General features: G+C 52.5%; 2 protein-coding genes and 2 non-coding genes across 4 annotated transcripts; 2 read left to right on the forward strand and 2 right to left on the reverse strand.

Annotated features, from left to right (window-relative positions):
- Positions 1-370: 370 nt before the first annotated feature.
- On the reverse strand, positions 371-443 carry trnar-acg (transfer RNA arginine (anticodon ACG)). Its single transcript has one exon. It is a non-coding gene; the product is annotated as a tRNA-Arg (tRNA).
- Positions 444-1,829: 1,386 nt separating this feature from the next.
- fanci (FA complementation group I) lies at positions 1,830-12,582 on the forward strand. Its single transcript, XM_062461184.1, has 36 exons — positions 1,830-1,980; positions 2,107-2,179; positions 2,280-2,410; positions 2,683-2,836; positions 2,976-3,033; positions 3,333-3,374; positions 3,672-3,795; positions 3,882-3,967; positions 4,089-4,221; positions 4,599-4,676; positions 4,791-4,927; positions 5,218-5,398; positions 5,510-5,597; positions 5,695-5,825; positions 5,932-6,002; positions 6,162-6,276; positions 6,756-6,878; positions 6,975-7,043; positions 7,176-7,277; positions 7,356-7,538; positions 7,735-7,856; positions 7,979-8,134; positions 8,514-8,693; positions 9,019-9,188; positions 9,314-9,384; positions 9,477-9,593; positions 9,763-9,814; positions 9,964-10,091; positions 10,176-10,241; positions 10,324-10,420; positions 10,690-10,874; positions 11,203-11,319; positions 11,441-11,515; positions 11,652-11,747; positions 12,094-12,195; positions 12,447-12,582. The coding sequence occupies exons 1-36, from the start codon at positions 1,888-1,890 to the stop codon at positions 12,507-12,509; spliced, it is 3,969 nt and encodes a 1,322-aa protein (XP_062317168.1). The 5' UTR covers positions 1,830-1,887; the 3' UTR covers positions 12,510-12,582.
- On the reverse strand, positions 12,503-20,889 carry polg (polymerase (DNA directed), gamma). The gene is made up of 22 exons (XM_062461157.1): positions 20,759-20,889; positions 19,909-20,545; positions 19,513-19,708; positions 19,167-19,334; positions 18,680-18,826; positions 18,447-18,526; positions 18,133-18,315; positions 17,827-17,963; positions 17,537-17,660; positions 17,143-17,367; positions 16,915-17,032; positions 16,306-16,383; positions 15,896-16,015; positions 15,654-15,814; positions 15,356-15,409; positions 15,153-15,270; positions 14,836-14,971; positions 14,346-14,715; positions 14,072-14,240; positions 13,783-13,991; positions 13,418-13,578; positions 12,503-12,641 (listed from the first exon to the last, which is right to left on the reverse strand). The coding sequence occupies exons 2-22, from the start codon at positions 20,487-20,489 to the stop codon at positions 12,577-12,579; spliced, it is 3,600 nt and encodes a 1,199-aa protein (XP_062317141.1). The 5' UTR covers positions 20,490-20,545; positions 20,759-20,889; the 3' UTR covers positions 12,503-12,576.
- Positions 20,890-21,086: 197 nt separating this feature from the next.
- trnar-ucg (transfer RNA arginine (anticodon UCG)) lies at positions 21,087-21,159 on the forward strand. Its single transcript has one exon. It is a non-coding gene; the product is annotated as a tRNA-Arg (tRNA).
- Positions 21,160-21,875: the final 716 nt, after the last annotated feature.

Consider the following 21,875-nt stretch of genomic DNA (forward strand, 5'->3'; position numbering starts at 1 on the left):
TCGGTACGCCGCCGCAACCAATGACTGCAACACTTGATAAAACTATAGTGCAAGGACTTCATTTCGATTCCCGTATTGAAAACTCTGACTGAATATTATTTAATATACTTTAAAAACGGAGGATAGAGGTAACATACCATAAATATATATGAGAGAGAACAATGGTTGTGCTCGCCGAAGGCTTGAGCACACCCAATAATCAGAGGATTTTTATCGATACCCGGTATGGAAATCACTATTATCTTATTCTGGCAAATGCAGACTTTTTTGTGTCCTGATTTCTAATAATGTTGTTTATGTCCTATATCCAGTCTTTCAGCTAAAAAATTGCGGTGTCCCGAGTAAAAAGGTTTCCAAAACTTAAAAAAATCGAGCCAGCCAGGAGTCGAACCTAGAATCTTCTGATCCGTAGTCAGACGCGTTATCCATTGCGCCACTGGCCCGGTATCAACATCCACCTTACTGGGCATATAAATACACAATACATAAAGCAAATATTTTCACACACTTTCCCACATACTATTATGCGATTGCTAATATTAGCTAAAGTGACTGAAGTTGCCATAAAATGTAACATGACACCGGACAACAACATGTTAACATGACTTTACCTGACGGATGTAATACAATCTATTCCTATTTAAGTAGAAAATAAAATTAATGGTCACTTACTTTGATGCTTTCTTGGACAATTGTACTGACAGTATACAGGGACAGCCAACGGACTTCAACTTACTTTCTGACAGAAAGCTTCCCAATAGACTCACAATGGAAAGATGCGCCGTTATTGGCTGTATCCATTCTCACTCAAAGGCGTGATTAGCCTACAATCCAATCCACATTGGACAGTTAATATCATGATTGGATGGTGAGATTGGAGTTTAGGTAGCCGATCCTGCCCTGTATAAGTCTAAATGCATGTATGGCCGTTAGACGTTTCTTAATGTTTAGATATAAATAAACGACATAAGTCTTCGAACTTTAGGACGGAGGTATTACTAGACATGGCCCGGGTTATATTAAAATAATCTCCTGTTTGTCAGATATGTTAGATTTGAGGTGGGAAGTATATTGCATAATAGTATGTGTAAAAGTTTGTGGAAATATATGATTTCTGTAATGTGTATTTATATCCCCAGTAATAGGAATGCTGATACCGGACCAGTGCGGTATCAGTAAGGACTCGACAGTTTAGGAAAAATCGCTAGTTTGCTACGCTAACGTTACATTGCTGATTTGCACAACAGTCCCGCATTTCTCTGATTAGCCTTGAATGGACTCCATGCATGTCTACAGTTTTAACTAAACTCCATTAGCGTCGAATTTCGTTCGATATCAGTGCATACCACTAGGCTACTTGCTTTGGAGACATCGATTTCATAGGGCTATGTAGCCCTTACCCCTCAGTTTCGAGGGCTAGGCTAGGGGTAAGGGGTAGGGGTTTTCAGGTAGCTAAATAAACATGTCGTAAGCACGTGGTGGGCGTTCCTTTTAACGCGCGGAATAGGGTTGCCAAATTTGTTTGAAACCTTGTCCCCGAGCGACAGTAGTAGATAGGCATCCACACCTCATAAAATGAAATGTTACCTCGTGAAAGTTGTATGAAATAAAATACGCATTTTTGAAATCTCGTGTACATCTCATTAGGCATTTCAAAGTATTATACATAGAGGAGACCACTAGCACGTCATGAGAGCGATTTCTGAACTGTCATCTGGCAACCCAGAACAACTTGTCCAATCACAGACATACAAACGCCAGACGAAAGAGTTGTATAGGGAAGCGGGAATTTCATAGGAAATAAAACACTATAATTACCTAATCATCACAGAAAAAGTTACGCTTTTCATATTAGTAGTAAAGAGTCGATTCAGGTTAACGTACAGCATGAGGGCTGACGTGGAGAAGATAGTTTCCTTGTCCAACGATGAGAACATCAGCGAACTGGAGAAGTATTTGTCTTCACTGACGGATGAAAAGGTTTGACTATTAGCCTACGTCGCTAGTTATCGAAGAAGCCAGCTAGCTACACCTTCCATAGCTGCACACACCCATGCAGACTGTATGATCACTGTTAACCACAGTCTCTGATGGCTCTCCTCCTAGTTGATTACGATGGTGACTACCAGCGCGCTGAAAGGAAAAGACATAGCAGCAGTGATCAAAGGCATTTTCAAAGGTGACGCATGACAGCTTGCTAAGGTCTTAGTGGACTAGCTTGCATATTGTCTGTTCGCTAGTACACTTCTAAGTATGTATGCGTGTGTGTTTTGTGTCAGGTTCACCGCCAACTGCTGCTCAAGGGGCTACCCGCAGGCTGCTAATCTACCAACACTGCATCCCCCTGTGTGAGTCGGGAGATCTCCAGACGGAGGTCGCAGCTGACATCATCGGACTGCTCATGTTGGAGGTAAAATATATTCGTCGTTGCGCTTTAGGAGCGCATAAAAGACAAGCGTCAGGGGGGTGTTATGAGCGCCTTCTACGTGCACCAATGGTTGTAACGGACTCAGACATCTACTGAGGTGGCTTTCATATTCTAGCAGGTTAGAAAATAGCTGAAATAGCTACCTCAACCTTTACTCCTGGCCTCTCTGTCTGTCTGTCTGTCTGTCTGTCTGTCTGTCTGTCTGTCTGTCTGTCTGTCTGTGTGTCTCTGTCTCTCTCTGTCTCTATGTGCAGACCCACAGCCTTCCTGGACCTTCTCTGGTTGACCTGGGATCGCTGTTTGTGGATGCCATCAAGGCAGGCAAGATGGGCAGTGGCAAATCCCTGGAGCTGTTCCCCACCGTGCTTACAGCTTTGGCTGCCACCGACACTGTGTCCTACGGCAAAGGTAGCTACGTGGATGAGGCAGGCTCCTGAGGAATAGACTACCTGCGTACCATCAAAGGGAAATCCCCAGTCAGCATTGATTTACCATGGGTGTTTACCTAGTCGTGCTTTGCTTTGCTCCTGTCCTTAAACATAAACAGGGGAGCTGAATGGTGAAGAGTACAAGAAGCAGCTCATCAATAGTCTCTGCTCAAGCAGGTAAGCCCCCTCACAAGAGCAGAGTTACTGTAAAGCTCAGATCAATCCTTTCTGCGTTGGCAGGTGACATGTTTAAAACATGTTTTTTCCGCAGTCTATTGTAAGTATAAAATGTTTTCCTGAACGATGTTGTGTGTGTGTATATATATATGGTGTATGACATTTCCTACAGTATACGTTTAACATGTTTTCTACAGTTAGTAAAGATGGTGGAACATGTTCCCTACAGTTTGTAGTATACATGATTTAACATCATCCAGCCTCTCGTATACAACGTGTTTTTGCTGTGTTGCTCTCAGATGGGACCCTCAGTGTGTGATCCACCTAACTACCATGTTCAGGTAAATAGCATGGTAAAACTGTCGGCATGGATACAAACACACATGCCCCCCTGCTACCAAGTCTTCCCTTTCACTGTTGTTTCACAGAGGTTTTTTAGACCTGGATAGGAACAAAAGTATTTGACTTTTGTTTCCTGTCAACTCTTCTTACCTGTTAGGGTTCAATGTTGAGCTTGATGTTGATCTCCGAGGAGCTGCCTTAAAATAGGACGTTTTGCACTCCAGGTGAACCACATCAAGATGGGTAACATAGGTGACGTCTTAAACCACCCCACTGTCTGTGTACCCCGTCTCCAGGGATGTTCCGCTCGCTCCAGAGGAACTACAGTTCCTGGTGGAGAAGGTGCTGAGGATGTTTCTCAAGCTGGACCTGCAGGAGATCCCCCCTCTGGTCTACCAACTCCTGCTGCTGGCAGGCAAGGTGTGTGGGTGTGTGTGGGTGTGGTTAGTTCATGTAGCACAGGGAACGGCTGTGCCTAAATGACCCAGTGTGGGTGTGTCTTCCAGGGCTGTCAGAAGACGGTCATGGAAGGAATCATCAGCTACTTTAAAGAGCAAGATCTTTGTCAGAAAGAGGAGCAGAAAGAAGGAGAGTGAGTGATCAAAATAGTCTGCCAACTTCGTCATGCTGTCCACCTCACCTGTTTGTCTTCATTTGTCATGCTCCGCATCCATTTCCATGAATCCCATACCTACCTCCTCTCTCTCCTCCAGGGGCATGGAGGTGGAGGCTCAGTCCATCCCTCAGGACCAGCTGAGGCACGTGGAGGGCACCGTCATCCTCCACATTGTTTTTGCCATGCGGCTGGACCATGAACTGGGCAGAGAGTTCCTCAAAGGCCTTAAGGTCTCCGATGCTGCATCTTACAAACACCGCTATGACCCCGGCCTCTCACACACGTTCTCTTACACACTCACACGCTCCCTCACAAACCAGTCTGGGTCTTACACACTCTCACGCTCCCTCACAAACCAGTCTGGGTCTTACACACTCTCACGCTCCCTCACAAACCAGTCTGGGTCTTACACACTCTCACGCTCCCTCACAAACCAGTCTGGGTCTTACACACTCTCACGCTCCCTCACAAACCAGTCTGGGTCTTACACACTCACACTCTCCCTCACAAACCAGTCTGGGCAGCACTTAGTCACTGCCTGCTGGTAGTCGTTTTACTGTTGACATAACCATGATAGGTTTCAACTTTTTGCATTGCTGTTTTGCAGACACATCACGGGGAGCTGTGTCCTTTCAGCATCGCTCTGCTACTCTCCGTGGCTCGCATCCAGCGCTACGAGGAGCAGGTGGGACGACGCACATCCCTTCTGGGGGTCTGATGTTCCAGCATTCTGACCCGCCGGCTGGCTGTTCTCCTCCATCTTATCTCTGTCAATCATCCTATCCTCCCGCCCGCCCAGGTGTTTGACCTCCTGAAGGCTGCCATCACCAGGGGCTTCAGAGACGAGCAGGTCCTGCAGGGCTCCAGGTTCCTCCAGGACCTGCTTCCTCCGCGCAGCAGCGTCGCAGCCATGATCCTGGACACGGTCAACAACAGGTTCGTGCTGTCAGCACCTAACCCCATCGGGGTTTCAGACGTGTATTAGGAGTCAGGTGGCTGAGCGGTGAGGGAGTCGGGCTAGTAATCTGAAGGTTGCCAGTTCGATTCCCAGCCGTGCAAAATGACGTTGTGTCCTTGGGCAAAGCACTTCACCCTACTTGCTTTGGGGGGAATGTCCCTGTAATTACTGTAAGTCGCTCTGGATAAGAGTGTCTGCTAAATGACTAAATGTAAATGTAAATGTATTAGACAATGTGTCAGCTCATGTTTTGACCCTGCCTGCCTAGTGTGTTTGGCTGGGACCATGTGATCCAGGGACTGGTTCAGTTGGGGTTCATCCTGATGGACGCTTTTGGCCCCAAAGCCGGCCCATTTGGGAAGACCTCGGAGGGGGTCCCGACCACTGCCAAGACCCCCTCCCAACTGTCCTGTCGGCTGGGGGGGCAGGTTCTCCTGGAGGGCTTCAAGGTAGACTCCCTTGGATCACCAATCACACTCAAATGATTGTTGTATTCTGCGATTCTTAATTCGGCGTTATTACTCATCCATAACTAATTGTGCCACTGTCTTCACACGCAGATACATGAGCCAATCAGAGGCGAGATACTGGAGCAAGTCCTGAACCGACTGGTTACGAAAACAGCCTCCCCTGTCACTCATTTCATAGGTGCTGATGAACAGTCTTGGAAAGCAACTTCCTGTCTGCTCTTGTGTTGTGTCTGTGTTGTCTGACATCACTTCCTCTCTCTGTCCGGCACCTTCAGACCTGCTCTCCGACATGGTGGTCTCAGCTCCCATGATCCTCCTGGAGTCATCCTCTAAGGTGACAGAGACGTTTGACCACCTGTCATACCTGCCTCTGGCCACGGTGCAAGGCCTGCTCAAGGCTGTCCAGGTAACACATACAGATACACACACACACACACACACACACACACACACCCTCTCCTGGACACTTTATTTATCTGGGTGTTGTTTGTTTTCTGGTCCGTGATCTCCAGCCCCTGCTGAAGGTCAGCATGTCCATGAAGGATGCTCTGATCCTGGTTCTCCGCAAGGCCATGTTCTCCAGGTAGTGCCAACACTTCACCTTCTGCACCTTCTCATTCGCCGTACTGGAAACCTACTGTCATGAATTTATGGCAAGAACTTACCTCTTCCTCTTACCCCTCCTGTCTCCTTCATCCTCTTCTCCTTCCTCCACCCTGGCCTTCTTCCTCTCCTCCTCCAGCCAGCTGGACGGGAGGAGGTCAGCTGTGACAGGTTTCCTGTTGCTACTAAAGAACTTCCGGGTTTTGGGTAGTCTGGCCCCCAGCCAGTCCAGCCAGGCTTTCTCCTGTAGCCAGGTAAAGAGTGAGTGTGTGTGTATGAGGCTTTGGGTGTACGATACTGTGTATTGGTCAGGTGACCTGTGGTTCCTGACTCCTCCCACCGTCTGACCCCTGTGTCCCTGACCCCTGTGTCCCTGACCCCTGTGTCCCTGACCCCTGTGTCCCTGACCCCTGTGTCCCTGACCCCTGAGTCCCTGACCCCTGTGTCCCTGACCCCTGTGTCTCTGACCCCTGAGTCCCTGACCCCTGTGTCCCTGACCCCTGTGTCCCTGACCCCTGTGTCCCTGACCCCTGTGTCTCTGACCCCTGTGTCCCTGACCCCTGTGTCCCTGACTCCTGTGTCCCTGACCCCTGTGTCCCTGACCCCTGTGTCTCTGACCCCTGAGTCCCTGACCCCTGAGTCCCTGACCCCTGTGTCCCTGACCCCTGTGTCCCTGACCCCTGTGTCCCTGACTCCTGTGTCCCGGACCCCTGTGTCCCTGACCCCTGCCCAGGTCCAGGTGGACGTCCACTCCCGCTACAACGCTGCCTCCAACGAAGCCTTCTGTCTTGAGATTCTCAGCAGCCTGCGCCGCTGTCTGGGCCAGCAGGCTGATGTTCGACTCATGCTCTACCAGGTCAGACACACACCCACACACACCCACCCACACACACCCACCCACACATGTGTGTGCTCAGCTACCCAGACACTGGAAGCTCTTCTGTCATACTAGGGTTTCCATGACGTCCTTCGACGCAACTCCCAGCTAACCAGCTCCATCATGCAGACCCTCCTCTCACAGGTGTGTGTGTGTGTGTATAAGAGAAAGTAATGCACGCTAGCTTAGTTGAATCATTCCCTCAACATTGTATTAACTATATTCCTTATGCTATGGAGAGTGTTAAGTAACGTTTGTGTGTGTGTGTGCGTGTAGCTGAGGAGGTACTACGAGCCGGAACAAGACCTCCTGCCTCCTGTGAAGCTGGAGCCGTGCATCACCGCTCAAGGAGACCAAGTCTACCTCCAGGAGCCTCTGGTAAGCCCTCCCCCTCGTGTGTGTGTGTGTGTGTGTACGCGCCCAGCAGCAGTGTGACTGTCCCGCTCTCTCTCCCAGGCCCACCTGCTGTGCTGCACCGCCCACTGCCTGCTGTGGCAGCAGAGCGCCCGCCGCTCCGCCGAGGAGGAGGAGGACGACGAGGAGGATGAAGAGGACGGCGGCTTTCGGTCCGAGCTGCAGAACATCCTGGAGAGCGTGACCCGACGCATGATCAAGAGTGAGCTGGAGGACTTTGAGCTGGTGAGCGGGTGCGCGCGTGTTAAGAAGCGGGGCGATAGATCCTCTTAGATAAGGTAGAACTTATAAACCCACTAAAATGCACCTCAAAAGAATCGGTTGTAAAGTACACAAAGTACTTGGAATAGAGTCAAATGAGAATAGGGTTAGTGCCTGTCATCTCACCTCTCATTTAAGGTGATATGTCTGCTCCCCCCAGGACAAGTCAGCAGAGTTCTCGCTGGCGTCCAGTGTGGGGATGAAGAACAGCATATACGCCACCCTGGTGATGGGTGTGTATGAGGTGCTGCTAGAGTACAACTTTATCAAGGCCAACTACAGGTAACACACACACACACACAGGTGTGGGGGGGGGGTGACAGTCAACAGTAAACTGGTTCAAAAGCTGTGGAAGTATTTGAATTCCTCATAGAGGATTCACCTGTGTGTGTGTGTGTGTGCAGTAAGAGCCGTTTTGAGGAGCTACTGGAGCTGTTTAAGCGGTACCTCAAGCTGACTGAGATCCTGAAGGAGAAGTCTGGGAAGAGCCGCAGCTCTCGAAGCCATCGCAGCCTGCTCTCCATGACCTTCGTCTCCACCCTCCTCACGGCACTCCTCAGGTGTGTGTGTGTGTGTGTGTGTGTGTGTGGGGGGGGGGGGGGGGGGGTGGTGTGTGTGGACGCTTCCAGTTCCTTTCATAGACTTTTCATGTTATTGGTCTTTAAAATTGACCGTGGTGTGTGTGTGTGTGACGGTAGCCTCTTTCACACAGCCTGTTCAAGGCGGGAATGTTGTCCTTCATGCCGCGTCGCAGTTCTGTATTAAAGCTACGAACACGGAATGGGGGTGTTATGGTAAAGCGGAGGAAGTGGCAAACCGAGTCAGCGACTGTGTAAAAGAGAGAGCCGCCAACACTAGACGCCGAGCCGACACGACGAGCGGCAATATTGAGGGATCTCTGTTTAAAAATAGCTATGTTTCGTGTGTGTGTGTGTACAGGGACAGCTCTCAGAGCAGAGAGGAGTCTCTCTCAGTGCTGCGCTCCAGTGGCGAGTTCCTGCGCTACGCCGTGGGCGTGGCCCTGCAGAAGACCCTGCAGCTGGAGGAGACGGGACACACGGACGGCCCGGACGGCCAGAGCGCAGACAAGAGCTTCCGCTTCCTCTGTGACACCGCCAGGTAAGAGGGGCTCCGAGGGGGGCGGAGTCCAACACAGCTACGTGGCAGTGCTCTCTGTGTGGCGTCACGTCTTTCGGTGACATCACAGAGGCCGGCGTTCTCTGCTCTGGGATTCAGGATGTCAAAAATGATTTGATCTGCCATCACATGATAATAACACGTCATAATTAATAATGTCTATGACTTCAGCACTAGAGCCCCCCCCCACCATTGAAGGATAAACTAGTTATTGACATTTTGCCTACATAAAGATGTATAATATACAAGTTGGAAAAGACTAAAACAGTAACGTAATGTGTTGCCCCGCCCGGCCCTGCCGCCCCAGCGTGCTGATGTGGCGCTACACGAACGTCCCCGGGGCGGTGGAGGAGGAGGCGGGGAGGAAAGAGCGCCGCGTCAGCGTGTCTCTGCTGTGTCTGGAGGGCCTGCTGCACGCCTTCAACACCTGCCTGCAGCGCTGCCCGCACCGGCTCCCACAGATGCTGTCTGCCATGGGTGAGACACACACACACACACACACATACACAAGTGCGAGCTCGCTCACTTACTCGCACATACGGAACGAACACGAAATGTGAAACGAATCCAGCTATGCGTGTGTGCTCGTGTCGGTGTGTCAGGCCAGGAGGAGGACGGCTCAGAGAACGGCACCGTCACCGAGAAAACCTTCTTCTACATCCGTCAGTTCCAGGTCAGCCCAGGTGCAGAGCCTCCTGTCACACGCGCGCGCACACACACGCCGCCGCAGCAGTTTGACCTGCTCGTGTGTCCTCCCACCCGCAGAGGGCGCTGTTGACCCAGCTGAGCGGAGGGGAGGACGACTTCAACAGCAAGGAGGCCCAGCTTCTTGTCAGCATCCTCAGCGTGCTGTCTCGCCAGCTGGAGCCCTCCTCTCCACAGGCAGGAGAACCCCGTATTCTCTTCATAGGGGCCAGGGGAACCCTGTTCTCCTCATACACGCCATGGGAACCCTGTTCTCCTCATACACGCTATAGGAACCCTGTTCTCTTCATAGGGGCCAGGGGAACCGGTAGTCTGCTCGTAGTTGACTTGTTCTTCCCTCTCCCAGTTTGTTCAGATGCTAACCTGGGCGGTTAAGGTCTGCAAGGAGACTAGCTTTGGTGAGTAGATGAGAGGAGACTTCAGTGTAGTATGGCTCTACCATGTTTACATGTCTGGGTCTCTCCAATGTTCTGGTTCTTCCTCTCCCTGCCTCCCTCTCTCCCTGCCTCCCTCTCTCCCTGCCTCCCTCTCTCCCTGCCTCCCTCAGAGGACGTGGGGTTCAGCCGGGGCCTGCTGTCTCTGCTCTTCAGCCTGCACGTGCTCCATAAGAGCCCGGTTAGCCTGCTGTGGGAGCTCTGCCAGGACCTGCACAGTCAGCTGGGAGACATCGACCAGGTGCTGACCCTCCCCTCCCCCCCCCCAGTACAACCACTCGGAGACAGCACACCGTGCTGATGTCGTGTCTGTCTGTGCGTGCAGGACGTGGAGGTGGAGAAACAGTGTCACTTCTCCCTGGTCAACGTGAAGACGGCCAGCTCCACCACGGTGAGTGGAGCACACTGCCATCTGGGCCTGTCCTGGTCACGCCGTCCCGGGTCTGGCCTTATGTGTGTGTGTGTGTGTCCAGCTGCTGGTGCTAGCCCAGATGGGTGGGGTTCTGGATGAGGTGGACTGGCTGATCTCCAAGAGGAAGGTTCAGCTGGGCACAGACAAGCTCAGCTCTGGTAGGGAGTTACAAACGCCATCCCATTATTCTGTGTTCATGTTTCCAGCTTGTGTGTGTGTGTGGTATATTTCCTGCTTTTGTGTGTGGTATATTTTCTGTGTGTGTGGTATATATCCTGCTTGTGTGTGGGTGTGGTATATTTTCTTCTTGTGTGTGTGTGTGTGGTATATTTCCTGCTTGTGTGTGCAGTATATTTTGTGTGTGTGGTATATGTCCTACATGTGTGTGTGTGTGTGTGGTATATTTTCTGTGTGTGTGTGTGCGCAGCAGGGCCCAGCCAGGCCGCAGGGCAGCAGGACCCAGTGGAGAAGGCGGTGACCATGCAGCTGGGCACCCTCCTGACAGCCCTGAACGAGCTGGTCCAGACCGCCCTGCCAGCCGGGCCCTGCACTGACACCTTGCTGAGGGAGCTGGGCCGGGCCTATGGTCTGCTCACCGGCCTCGTCAAATACGTACGCCTCTTCCGTCACCGCAAATATACGTCTGGTGTCGCACTAAACCTGCTGTCTCTCCATTACGAGGGACAACATTTGTCCGTCGTAATGTTGTCTCTCTCGCTGATGTCAGGGGGCTGAGCGGTGAGGGAATCGGGCTAGTAATCCGAAGGTTGCCAGTTCGATTCCCGGTCATGCCAACTGACGTTGTGTCCTTGGGCAAGGCACTTCACCCTACTTGCCTAGGGGGGAATGTCCCTGTACTTACTGTAAGTCGCTCTGGATAAGAGCGTCTGCTAAATGACTAAATGTAAATGATGTCTCTCCTGGTCTTGCCTCTCCTCAGTATGTGCAGCTGTGCTCCGCCCCGCACGGCCTGCTGCCGGCACGCATGGAGAAACTGGTCAAGCTGTCCGGCTCCCACTTGACCCCTCAGTGCTACTCCTTCATCACCTACGTACAGGTATGGTAGAACGGGCCCCGTTCACTCTTGGCTGTTCTCGTGTGCGTCACGTGACCCAAGAGGGCCCCCCGTCTCTGGTTGGTCAGCTGCCGTCGCCCTGACCCCATGTGCTCTCCTGCAGAGTGGAGAGCTGAGTGGGGGAGACGACCCCAAGAAGAGGAGGAAGGAGAAGGAGGGGTCCACAGCGGCCGCTTCTGTGAGGACACGAGTGAACGCACGCACGGAGCTTATGTTTTATTGACATCCACACAAAAAGAAGTGACTGCAGACATCTTGTCTTGGTTGAAGCGTGTGTTGAACCCCCCCCCCCTTCCGGTTCCTCAAACCCTCAGGCCAAGCTTCTGCGAGAAACCAAGGCCATTCCGAACCTGATCTTCAGCATCGAGCAGTATGAGAAGTACCTCATCACCCTCTCCAAGAAGTCTAAGGTAGTGTGTGTGTGTGTGTGTGTGTGTGAGGACCTCGCCTCGGAGGTGGGATCAGGTCGAAACATCATTTTCACCGACAGACAGAACAAGATGACTCGAGAAAAAGAAATAACTCAATACTTGGGACATCATTTGTACACCTCAAACTTGGCGACACAAAAAACAACAACAAACAACAAAAAACATTGAATGCAAAGGCATTATTTGCATGAAGAAAACTAAAAAAATATTTATGGAGTTGTTTTTCTGTTTAATAACTCCCTTACCAGGGATACACCCTGATATCTCAGTCTCTAGCCTTCTCTCTTTGACATTGAGGGCTTGTGTGTGTGTGTGTGTCCTCCAGGTGAACCTGATGCAGTACATGAAGCTGAGCACGTCTAGAGACTTCCGCATCAACGCTGCCACTCTGGAGACGGCCCTGCAGGAGCAGGATCACAGCCAGCAGGTAGGCATCACTGCCACCCTGCCACCCTGTCACCCTGTCACCCTGCCACCCTGTCACCCTGTCACCCTGCCACCCTGCCACCCTGCCACCCTGTCACCCTGCCACCCTGCCACCCTGTCACCCTGTCACCCTGTCACCCTGCCCTCAGAGCCCCTAACCAACCAACCAACCAGCGGAGAACTAACAAGAATAAATTCTGACTTCTCACTGTCTTCTGTGTGTGTGTGTGTGTGTTCCATCCTGTCCTTCAGTCAACAGTGTCCCAGGAGCCTGAGGAGAGCCAGGAGCCGCAGAAGAAGAGAAGGAAGAAGTGATGGAAGTGCGCTCGGCCGTGGAGGACCATGGTTTCCCACACTGCACCACTCCACAGGAAGCAGACTGTCATGTTGTTTTGTCCAGAGAGCCTTTAGTGATGTCCAGTATCTGATAGATATCCAACGCCTCACCTAGAGGAGAGCATGCGTGTCGTGTGCACGTTGTAAAGAGGAAAAAAGATTTGGTCTATTAAATATGTTTCATTATTTCAGTAAAATTGTGTATACATTTGTTGTGTTGAAAACCAAACCTTTTCAATGATGCATATATATATGTGTGTCTTTTGAAAATGTTGCCCCTTTTTTTTTAGCTGCTTACTACTCGCTGCTACATTGCAGATAATTACATTTGTAAATACAATAAACAGTTTTTTTATGTAACCCTCAATGGAAGAGTGTCTGTGCGCGTTACTTTGCATATGTTAGCTTGAGGGAGTTTGGGATGTGTCAGTGTGTGTGTCAGTGTGTGTGAGTTGGTCTCACCCTGGGGCAGGTGTGTGTGTCAGTGTGTGTGAGTTGGTCTCACCCTGGGGCAGGTGTGTGTGTCAGTGTGTGTGTCAGTGTGTGTGAGTTGGTCTCACCCTGGGGCAGGTGTGTGTGTCAGTGTGTGTGAGTTGGTCTCACCCTGGGGCAGGTGTGTGTGTCAGTGTGTGTGAGTTGGTCTCACCCTGGGGCAGGTGTGTGTGTCAGTGTGTGTGAGTTGGTCTCACCCTGGGGCAGGTGTGTGTGTCAGTGTGTGTGTCAGTGTGTGTGAGTTGGTCTCACCCTGGGGCAGGTGTGTGTGTCAGTGTGTGTGAGTTGGTCTCACCCTGGGGCAGGTGTGTGTGTCAGTGTGTGTGAGTTGGTCTCACCCTGGGGCAGGTGTGTGTGTCAGTGTGTGTGTCAGTGTGTGTGTGAGTTGGTCTCACCCTGGGGCAGGCCGTATCTGCGCTCCAGGCCCGTGGGGTTGGAGGGCGTCACACAGTCCATGGTCACCTCCTTCCTCAGACACTGGTCCACGTCCACCGCGCTGAAGAACGCCACGGACTGCGGCAGGTCCTGCATGCCCAGGGCATGGGCAAACATGCACCTGCACCGCAACATGGACACGGTTAGTGGGGTGGGTACTGACCGTGGGGTTGGTACTGACCGTGGGGTGGGTACTGACCGTGGGGTGGGTACTGACCGTGGGGTTGGTACTGACCGTGGGGTGGGTACTGACCGTGGGGTTGGTACTGACCGTGGGGTGGGTACTGACCGTGGGGTGGGTACTGACCGTGGGGTGGGTACTGACCGTGTGAGCAGGTTGGTGATCTGCAGCGCCAGAGCGGCCTGGTAGCGGTCCTGGCTGCGCACCAGGTAGCGGACCTCGTCGTGGATGCTGATGCAGAAGCGGCCGTCGATGTGGTGCTCCTCCATCAGCCAGCGCATGGCCACCAGCATCAGGTGGAGGTAGTCCACCGCCGAGCTCTGCACCACCCAGTTCACCCTGCTGGTGATGAACTGACACACACACACACATGCTGTCAGTCTATATTCTCAATACAAGCATCCATGTGTGTGTGTGGGGAGGGACCTCTCACCTCGTCCCTGACGGCCTGGGGCTCCAGAGCCCGGCTGATCCGGCACCCCAGGACCGGTGTGGCCGGCTGAGGGGAGTGGGCGATGCTCTCCAGCTTGTTGAACATCTCCGACTCTGTCCCTCCGGCCCACACGCGCTGGCCCACCATATCCCACTTCCTCCTCCGAGAGCTGCAGAGAGAGCCACGGTTATAGTATGACCGGAAAACAGGACGGAGCAGAACACCCGTCGCAGGGTGAGGAGGCGTGTCCGGGGGGGGGGGGCGTTCCCCTCACCTCTGGGCGGCCAGCCGGCTGATCCGGCGCAGCTCCTGCAGGGACACGCTCCCATCCTCCTCCCTCTCCACCTCCACGCCCAGCTCCGCCATCAGCCACTCCCCCTCCTCCGACAGGTGGTAGCGCCGGACGCCCTTGGTCAGGGCGTACATCTGCCGCGCCTTGCCGGCGGCCTCCTCCTGGCTGAGCCGGTGGTTGAACTGCGTGAGCAGGCGCTCGGCGAACGGCTGGCCGGCGCCGTAGATGCGTCCGTAGTTGAAGACCTTGGCGTGCTCGCGGCTGATGCCCACCGTGTCGGCCGTGCGGCTGTGGAGGTCGGTGCCTTGGCTCTTCTTCCCCTGCAGCGTCATCCAGCCGAAGGCCGTGCAGCCTGGACACACACACACACACACGGTCATTAGTTTGTGGTTTCTTGTCTGGCAGATTTGGGGTCAGGGCTGTTTTCTGCCCCACGTCAACATGGCCGCCGCCGGGGCGGAGCGTGTCTGACCGTGCATGCCACCGAAGTGAGCCTCCCCCAGCACGGCGGCGATCCACAGCTCCTGGGAGTCCACGTCCGCTCCCACCAGGTGGTACCCAGGGGGCACCTGGACCAGGGCCTTCAGCTCACTGCCCACTCGGTCCCTCTGCAGCAGACACACACACAGTCCTTAATGAGTGGCCCAACAGAACCTGGTCTCCTGGGCCACACCAGAACCTCAGATGGTCTCCTGGGCCACACCAGAACCTCAGATGGTCTCCTGGGCCACACCAGAACCTCAGATGGTCTCCTGGGCCACACCAGAACCTCATCAGATGGTCTCCTACCCGAGCATTACTGGCGGTCAGCCACGTCGGTTCCACTGCCCTCCTCGTCACCGTTCCCGCGGTGACGACCTGGGGTAAGATGGCACCATACTGCGCCTCCTCGTCATAGTCCTTGTGCCTGACAGAGACAGGGTTCTGATGACTGAGCCGGTCCACATAGCGCAGGTTGATACAGACATGCAAGGTGGGTCACAACTACAGACCTGCTGACGGTTCGAGGCAGCTCTCCCTTCCTCAGCCAAACCACCCTCTGGGAGCTGGCAGAGGCAGCGGAAACAACAAGTAGAGGCACAGTACAAACACAGTGAAAACAGTAGTGTTGTGATGTTTTCACATACTAACAATCTGTCTCATTTCTTTGTTCCGTTTCTCGATTGTATTTGATACAGAGACAGACAGTAGAGAGAAAGCATGTTGGGATATGACATGATGACCCGTCTAATCATTTCAAATACCGCCTGATTCCTGTCTGCTGCCAGGCATGGTCCGGAGCTACAGTACCTGATGCGCTTGTGGGCGTTCCTCCAGAAAGAGATCATCTTGTTGATCTCCAGAGCGCGCGTGGCGTTGGTGCCGCCCCGGCCCGCCCTCAGAGTGCCGTCCTCCATCTTGGACAGGAAGTCTTTGGAGAAGGGGCTGCCCACGTTGTTGTCATTCCCGTCCTGCAACGCACAGCGTCTCTCCTCTGTTATCCTCTCCCAGCACCGGCACGTCACATCACGCATCACTTCCTGTTCCTGTACCTTGTGAGGCAACTTGAAAAACCAGCAGCCTGGGATGTCCACGTCGTTGCGGGGACCGTTTCCATGGTGATACGGGCAGTGACTCTCTCCTGGTGTGTGCGAGTTCAGATCTTGGCGTCCCTGAAGAAAGGAGCCAACCAGGACATTATGTGTATACAGCTCTGGAAAAAAAGTGAGAGACCACTGCACCTTTTTCTTTCATTTAAAAAGAAAGTTGAGAAGGACAATTTTGACAGGAACAGAAGGGTAAAATTTGCAGTGGCCTCTTAAATGTTACCCTTCTGTTCCTCACTCAAAATGGTCCTTCTCAACTTTTTACAAAAATGAAAGAAAAAGGTGCAGTGGCCTCTCACTTTTTTCTGTGCTGTATATCAAAACCAAGAATAAAGACATGGCCGATGTGAACTGACCTTTCTTTTCTTGGCGCTCATCTCTCTCGCCCCGTTCTCTTCATCTGGTGGGCTCTCCAGGCGGCTCAACTCCTCCACCTACAGGTGAGGAGTGACATAGGAACTGGGTCGATTGACCATCTGGGCTGGGGGGGGGGGGGCCACGAGGTGTCTGTACTACACCTGTCTGTTTCTCACCGTGTGCCAAACCACGAGGTGTCTGTACTACACCTGTCTGTTTCTCACCGTGTGCCAAACCACGAGGTGTCTGTACTACACCTGTCTGTTTCTCACCGTGTGCCAAACCACGAGGTGTCTGTACTACACCTGTCTGTCTCTCACCGTGTGCCAAACCACGAGGTGTCTGTACTACACCTGTCTGTCTCTCACCGTGTGCCAAACCACGAGGTGTCTGTACTACACCTGTCTGTCTCTCACCGTCTGCCAAACCACGAGGTGTCTGTACTACACCTGTCTGTCTCTCACCGTCTGCCAAACCACGAGGTGTCTGTACTACACCTGTCTGTCTCTCACCGTCTGCCAAACCACGAGGTGTCTGTACTACACCTGTCTGTCTCTCACCGTGTACCAAACCACAAGGTGTCTGTACTACACCTGTCTGTCTCTCACCGTCTGCCAAACTGCAGTGTCCGTCAACATGAGGTCGTCTGAGGGGCCGCTGTCCTGACAGTCAGGCTGCTCCGTCCTCCTCTGGTCACAGTGCTCCCTGTACACACTCTCGATGGCCCTGCGGGGTCACACACACACACACACACCTGGGTCACTGTCCCTGTACGATGAAGATGTAACATCCGTTTTTTCAATCGTATGCGCAAATGAACGACGCGAAAACCCCACCGGTGTGGGCAGACGGGGCCTGTGGCGTCCTCCGGTGGCTCGAGGTTGTCCCTGCGCCCCGGGACCAGGTAGCCCCAGCCGTGCTGCTCCGCGTGGTGCAGGGGGTAGCCGTCCCACGTCAGGCCCATCAGCTTGGGAGTCACCCTCATCTGGAGGCTCAGGAGAGCGGCTCCGGGAGACCAGCTCTCCTCCTCGCTCAGCCGCGCACACAGCTTACGGTACCACCTGACCACAAAGAGGAGACATGGAGTGGAAGCGGAAGGGACGGACAAAGGCCAAACAAATGGGAATACAGGTGGTGGTGGGGGGGGAAATAAAGGGAGAGACCGAGAGGGGGAGAAAAGAGGTTTGAGAGTACGACGGAGGTGGAAGAAGGTTGAAGAGATGTCCCCACCCTGGATGCCCGGGCAGGTGCTGTCTCCTCTTGGGGAGCCTGCTCACGGTGTCCTTCAGCCTCTCCAGAGCCTCTCTGCCGGGGTGGGGCACCAGTAGCTCCTCCTCCGGTGGGGGCCCTGGGTCTGACAGCACAACAACACTGCCTGTGAACTACCTGGTGGGGTTAAGCTGTCCACACAGCTATTTACAACAGCAGTATCCATACGGGGTCGACCAGCCTCCAGCTTAGTGTTTCAGTAGTGTCGTGGTGTGTTTCTGCAGTGTTTCTGGTCGGGGTCCTGGTCTTACCCTCCTCCCAGTCGGTCAGCGGGGTTCTGGGTGCTGCCTCGATCTCAGACCGCCTCTTCTTGCTCAATGTCACCTTCTTCTGCTTGAACTCCTGGGTGTCCCACTCCAGGTCCCACAACCAGGGGTCCTGCTGGTACCTGGAGCAGAGGCTGTCCGTCAGGAAACCGTGACGCACACACACACTCATGCAGGGGATGCGACAGGCAGCCAGCCTCTCCCCCCACCCACACACACAGACACACACACACACACACAGACACACACACACAGACACACACACAGACACACACACACACACACACAGACCTGTCATCCTGCAGTAGTTGACAGGCATCGTCTGCCAGCCTCATCAGGGACTTCTTCATCTCTCTCTGCAGCTCCTCATACGTGTCCTGGGAGTCCTCCAGGTAGCGCCCCCAGTTTTGATTGACAGGCAAGTAGCTCACGCCCATCTCCAGCATGCCCGCAAATGTCACAGGGTGGGGGCACCTGGGGGGGAGGACACAGTGACTGGCTGAATCAGCGGCATACTGATTTGTTTGCTTGGGCCAAGTCTGAATAACAATAAAAATCATACTCATCATAAATGTGGCTGTTAAACCCAGGACTTGGTCACTGACCTCTCCATAAACAATGGAAGTTGCTCTGAGAAGACTTGGTGAGTGGCCTCCACATCCAGAGCGCAGTACTGCATCAGCTCCTGCAGGGGGCAGCATGGCACGTCCGAGTGGTAGAGCAGATATGACTGTAAATCTCAGGAACTTCAAGAGAGAACCCACGGCGACAAACACTGCGATGTACTTCCTGTGTCACATGGTCTTGTGACACAGGAAGTGGTCTTGTGACCACTGACCTGGAAGTTGCTCCTGACGTCGGCCATGCTGCCCTTGACAAAGATCTCCCTCGCCTCCTTCTGCAGCGGGGCCCCGCCCACATAAAGGGCATGCACGTCCCCCAGGTTGTTGATGCTGCTGATGTTCACCCAGTCCCACGAGCCGATCTACACAACAACAACAACACGACAACAACAACAGTAACCTGGGTGTTCGCAGACCAGAGAAAATGCACGTCAGCTAAGCCGATCTTTGACCTAACATCTGACTCCCCTAGCCGGTTAGGGAGTCAGGCTAGTAATCTGAAGGTTACCGGTTCGATTCCCGGCTCTGCCAAATGACGTTGTGTCCTTGGGCAAGGCACTTCACCCTACTTGCCTCGGGGGGAATGTCCCTGTACCACTGTAAGTCGCTCTGGATAAGAGCGTCTGCTAAATGACTAAATGTAAATGTAAACATTGTTTAGCAAAGGTCCAGTTAGATGTTTAGAAAGTGTTGTTTACCCACCATGGGACCCTCCTTGCTACGGCCCACTTTCTTAATGTGCTCTTTGACCTCCTGGAGACCCCGCCTCTTGCCCTTCTTGCTGGCCATCCAAAGCATCCGCTGAAAGCCCGTCAGGCCAGAGATGGCCATGTGGAGACTCATGGTGTCCAGGAAACGAGTCTTAGAACCCTGGGAACCCGAGAGAACCCTCACTGGTTACATTCTAGAATGAGACAGGCGCCGTTTGCAGTCAAATAATCGAGCCAGACTGAACTTGCCTCAATGACACAAATACTACCCTTCATTCTCATGTCTAAAGATGTGTTAAGCTTATGCCCGTGTCGCCATCTACCAGACCCAGTCTGACCTTCAGCAGGTACTGCTCCTTGATGTGTGCCCGGTCAAAGCTGACGTTGTGACCGACGACTAGCCTCTCCTTCCACTGCCCGCCCGGGGGGCGTACGCTGTTGGCTGGGGTCTCCAGGGGGATGAGGTCACTGGGGGTCAGCTGGCTGGACCATGAGTACCTTTCCTCTACCAGACGCTTACTGCACCACGAGTACCTGGGAGAACACACACACACACGCACACACACTTCAGTCACTGACTTTTGTTTCCAAAGTAACCTATTACTGCTCATGTGGTAGATTACTGTAACATTGCACGTCGAGAAGTCTCTCGAGTGTTTACCCCCCCCCCCCCCACACACACACACACACACCCACACACACACACACACACACACACACAGGGATTCTCTCACCAGGCAGTGGGTGAAACAGCGACGGCCAGTGTTGGGCAGTTCCCCTCTGCCATGCACACCTCCACATCAAACACCAGGCCAGGTTCCTCAGGAAAGTCCACCCTCTGGGCCTCCCCACCTGGCCCGTAGCGTGTCCAGCCCAGCTGCCAGGCCCAGCTCTGGGGCATGGGAGGCAGTTCCCCCTGCTGGAGCAGGCTGGCAGCCTCCAGGTAGGGCAGGCTCTGCTTCTGGGCCAGCACGCGGAAGTGTCCGTCAATGTCCTCTCCATACATGTGAGGGAGGCTCAGCTCCACGTCGGGCAGCAGCGAAGTCTCCTTCCCCCACAGTTGATGTCGCTGGAGGTGCCTAATGCTCTTCTGCACCTCCTCCTCCCCATACTTCTGCTGGGCCCCGCGGAAAATCTGCTCCTGCAGGTTCCGGGACAGCATCTGGATGTTGAGGGGGTTGAGGCGGGTTTCCGTGGAGGCCTGGCCCTTGAGGGCGCTGGGAGGGCTGGAGTAGGAGCAGAGGAGAGCCAGCCATGGGCCTGGAGGAACGGGGCAGACAGGGCTCCACAGGGGGCGGTGTATCAGACGCAGCATTGGGTCTGCTCACCTGCGTCTTCCCTTGGACTTGGTCAGAAGAGGCATGATGCAAACTGAAAGGGAAAAAGCAAAGCTGCATGTTACAATTTTAAACACCCCAGCTTATTCTTTATTCTTTCTTTCTTAGTAATATTCTATCGTAGCCTACGTAATCTATGTTTCCAGCATGTTAGCTAACTTGCTAACCAGCTATATGTATTCAAAATAAAGAGACTAAACGCATTCTCAAGGCACAATAAAGTTGGTTCAAAATCTGTTCAACATACCTGGGAAACAATGAGATGCATTGCAGAGATTAATGAAGAGGAGATGGTAAATTATAATAAAAGTCCATGTGATTATACAGGACTACACCAAGCTTCTGTCGCTACAATGTGACACATGTAAACAACGCTTAACCGGATATCCCAAGATGCGTGAGTCGCCAGCGACACCCAGCGTTAAGGATGACCTACAGTGCTACAACTAAGATGCAATAAGCTTTCTTGTGATTATGTTACTAAAAGGTTTAATTATAAAAACGTGTCACTTTGCTATACATTTATGTTCACGTATAGTAATCATAAGTTGAGATAAAATGACACACATATTGTCGGCCGCGTGGCCTAATGGATAAGGCGTCTGACTTCGAATCAGAAGATTGCAGGTTCGAGTCCTGCCGCGGTCGATCTTTTAAAGTTTCTGATGAAAGGGATTCCCGAAACAGTTTTTGTCGATTGCTAACAAACAAAGGTGGTACGTGTAAGCCATCCCTCACAAAAACATTTTACAAAATTCCCACTGAGCAGAAAGACCATGTACCCCAGTCTATATATACACAATTCCCATTTTTTACACATTAGCCTACTCAGGTTCATTCAAACTTCGTGTCTGTTTTTAAATATGTCAATCAATATTATCAGCCTATTTATGGGCATCGATTGAAGTAATAAAATGCAGGAATGAATACTTGATTACATGCTATATTTATTCAGTGTGAAACGGGAGGTTGAAACATGTTGGCTAGCTAGCCTAACCCTTCACAGCTATGCTACATTATGCACTCAACCAGCCAAGGCATGTAGGTAGGTTTCTGAAGGCTTTCACTGACTTAAGGTAGCCTACTGAACTTCCGACCGGTTTAGGGGGTTTTGGGTTGAATGCCTTGTTAGTCCAAAAAATTAAGCCTATTTGGGTGTATTTTGGGCATATTCGATTCGTGTATAGCTCATTTGCATATTAACATTCATTTTTAAAGAACTTGTAATACAAAAAAAAATTACTTGTCATGGGTAGTTTCAGTGTGTAAAGTTTCATTTTGATAGGAGTAAAGGAAAAAAATAGCCCCATTGGGGTGTAATGTTACCTGGCCTTATTGGCACACATCTCGGATTGATGAGAATT

The sequence above is a fragment of the Osmerus eperlanus genome, chromosome 5 (genome assembly GCF_963692335.1).
Source record: "Osmerus eperlanus chromosome 5, fOsmEpe2.1, whole genome shotgun sequence".
NCBI lineage: Eukaryota > Metazoa > Chordata > Actinopteri > Osmeriformes > Osmeridae > Osmerus > Osmerus eperlanus.

Excerpts from the sequence above, each read along its gene's own strand:
- fanci (XM_062461184.1), top strand. The coding sequence starts at position 1,888 with ATGAGGGCTGACGTGGAGAAGATAGTTTCCTTGTCCAACGATGAGAAC. Across the intron at positions 2,411-2,682 it reads TCGGACTGCTCATGTTGGAG|ACCCACAGCCTTCCTGGACC; the intron begins GTAAAATATATT and ends CTCTATGTGCAG. Across the intron at positions 9,594-9,762 it reads TGGAGCCCTCCTCTCCACAG|TTTGTTCAGATGCTAACCTG; the intron begins GCAGGAGAACCC and ends TCCCTCTCCCAG.
- polg (XM_062461157.1), bottom strand. The coding sequence starts at position 20,489 with ATGCTGCGTCTGATACACCGCCCCCTGTGGAGCCCTGTCTGCCCCGTT. Across the intron at positions 16,016-16,305 it reads TGAGCGCCAAGAAAAGAAAG|GGACGCCAAGATCTGAACTC; the intron begins GTCAGTTCACAT and ends TCCTTTCTTCAG. Across the intron at positions 15,815-15,895 it reads TTTTCAAGTTGCCTCACAAG|GACGGGAATGACAACAACGT; the intron begins GTACAGGAACAG and ends TGTGCGTTGCAG.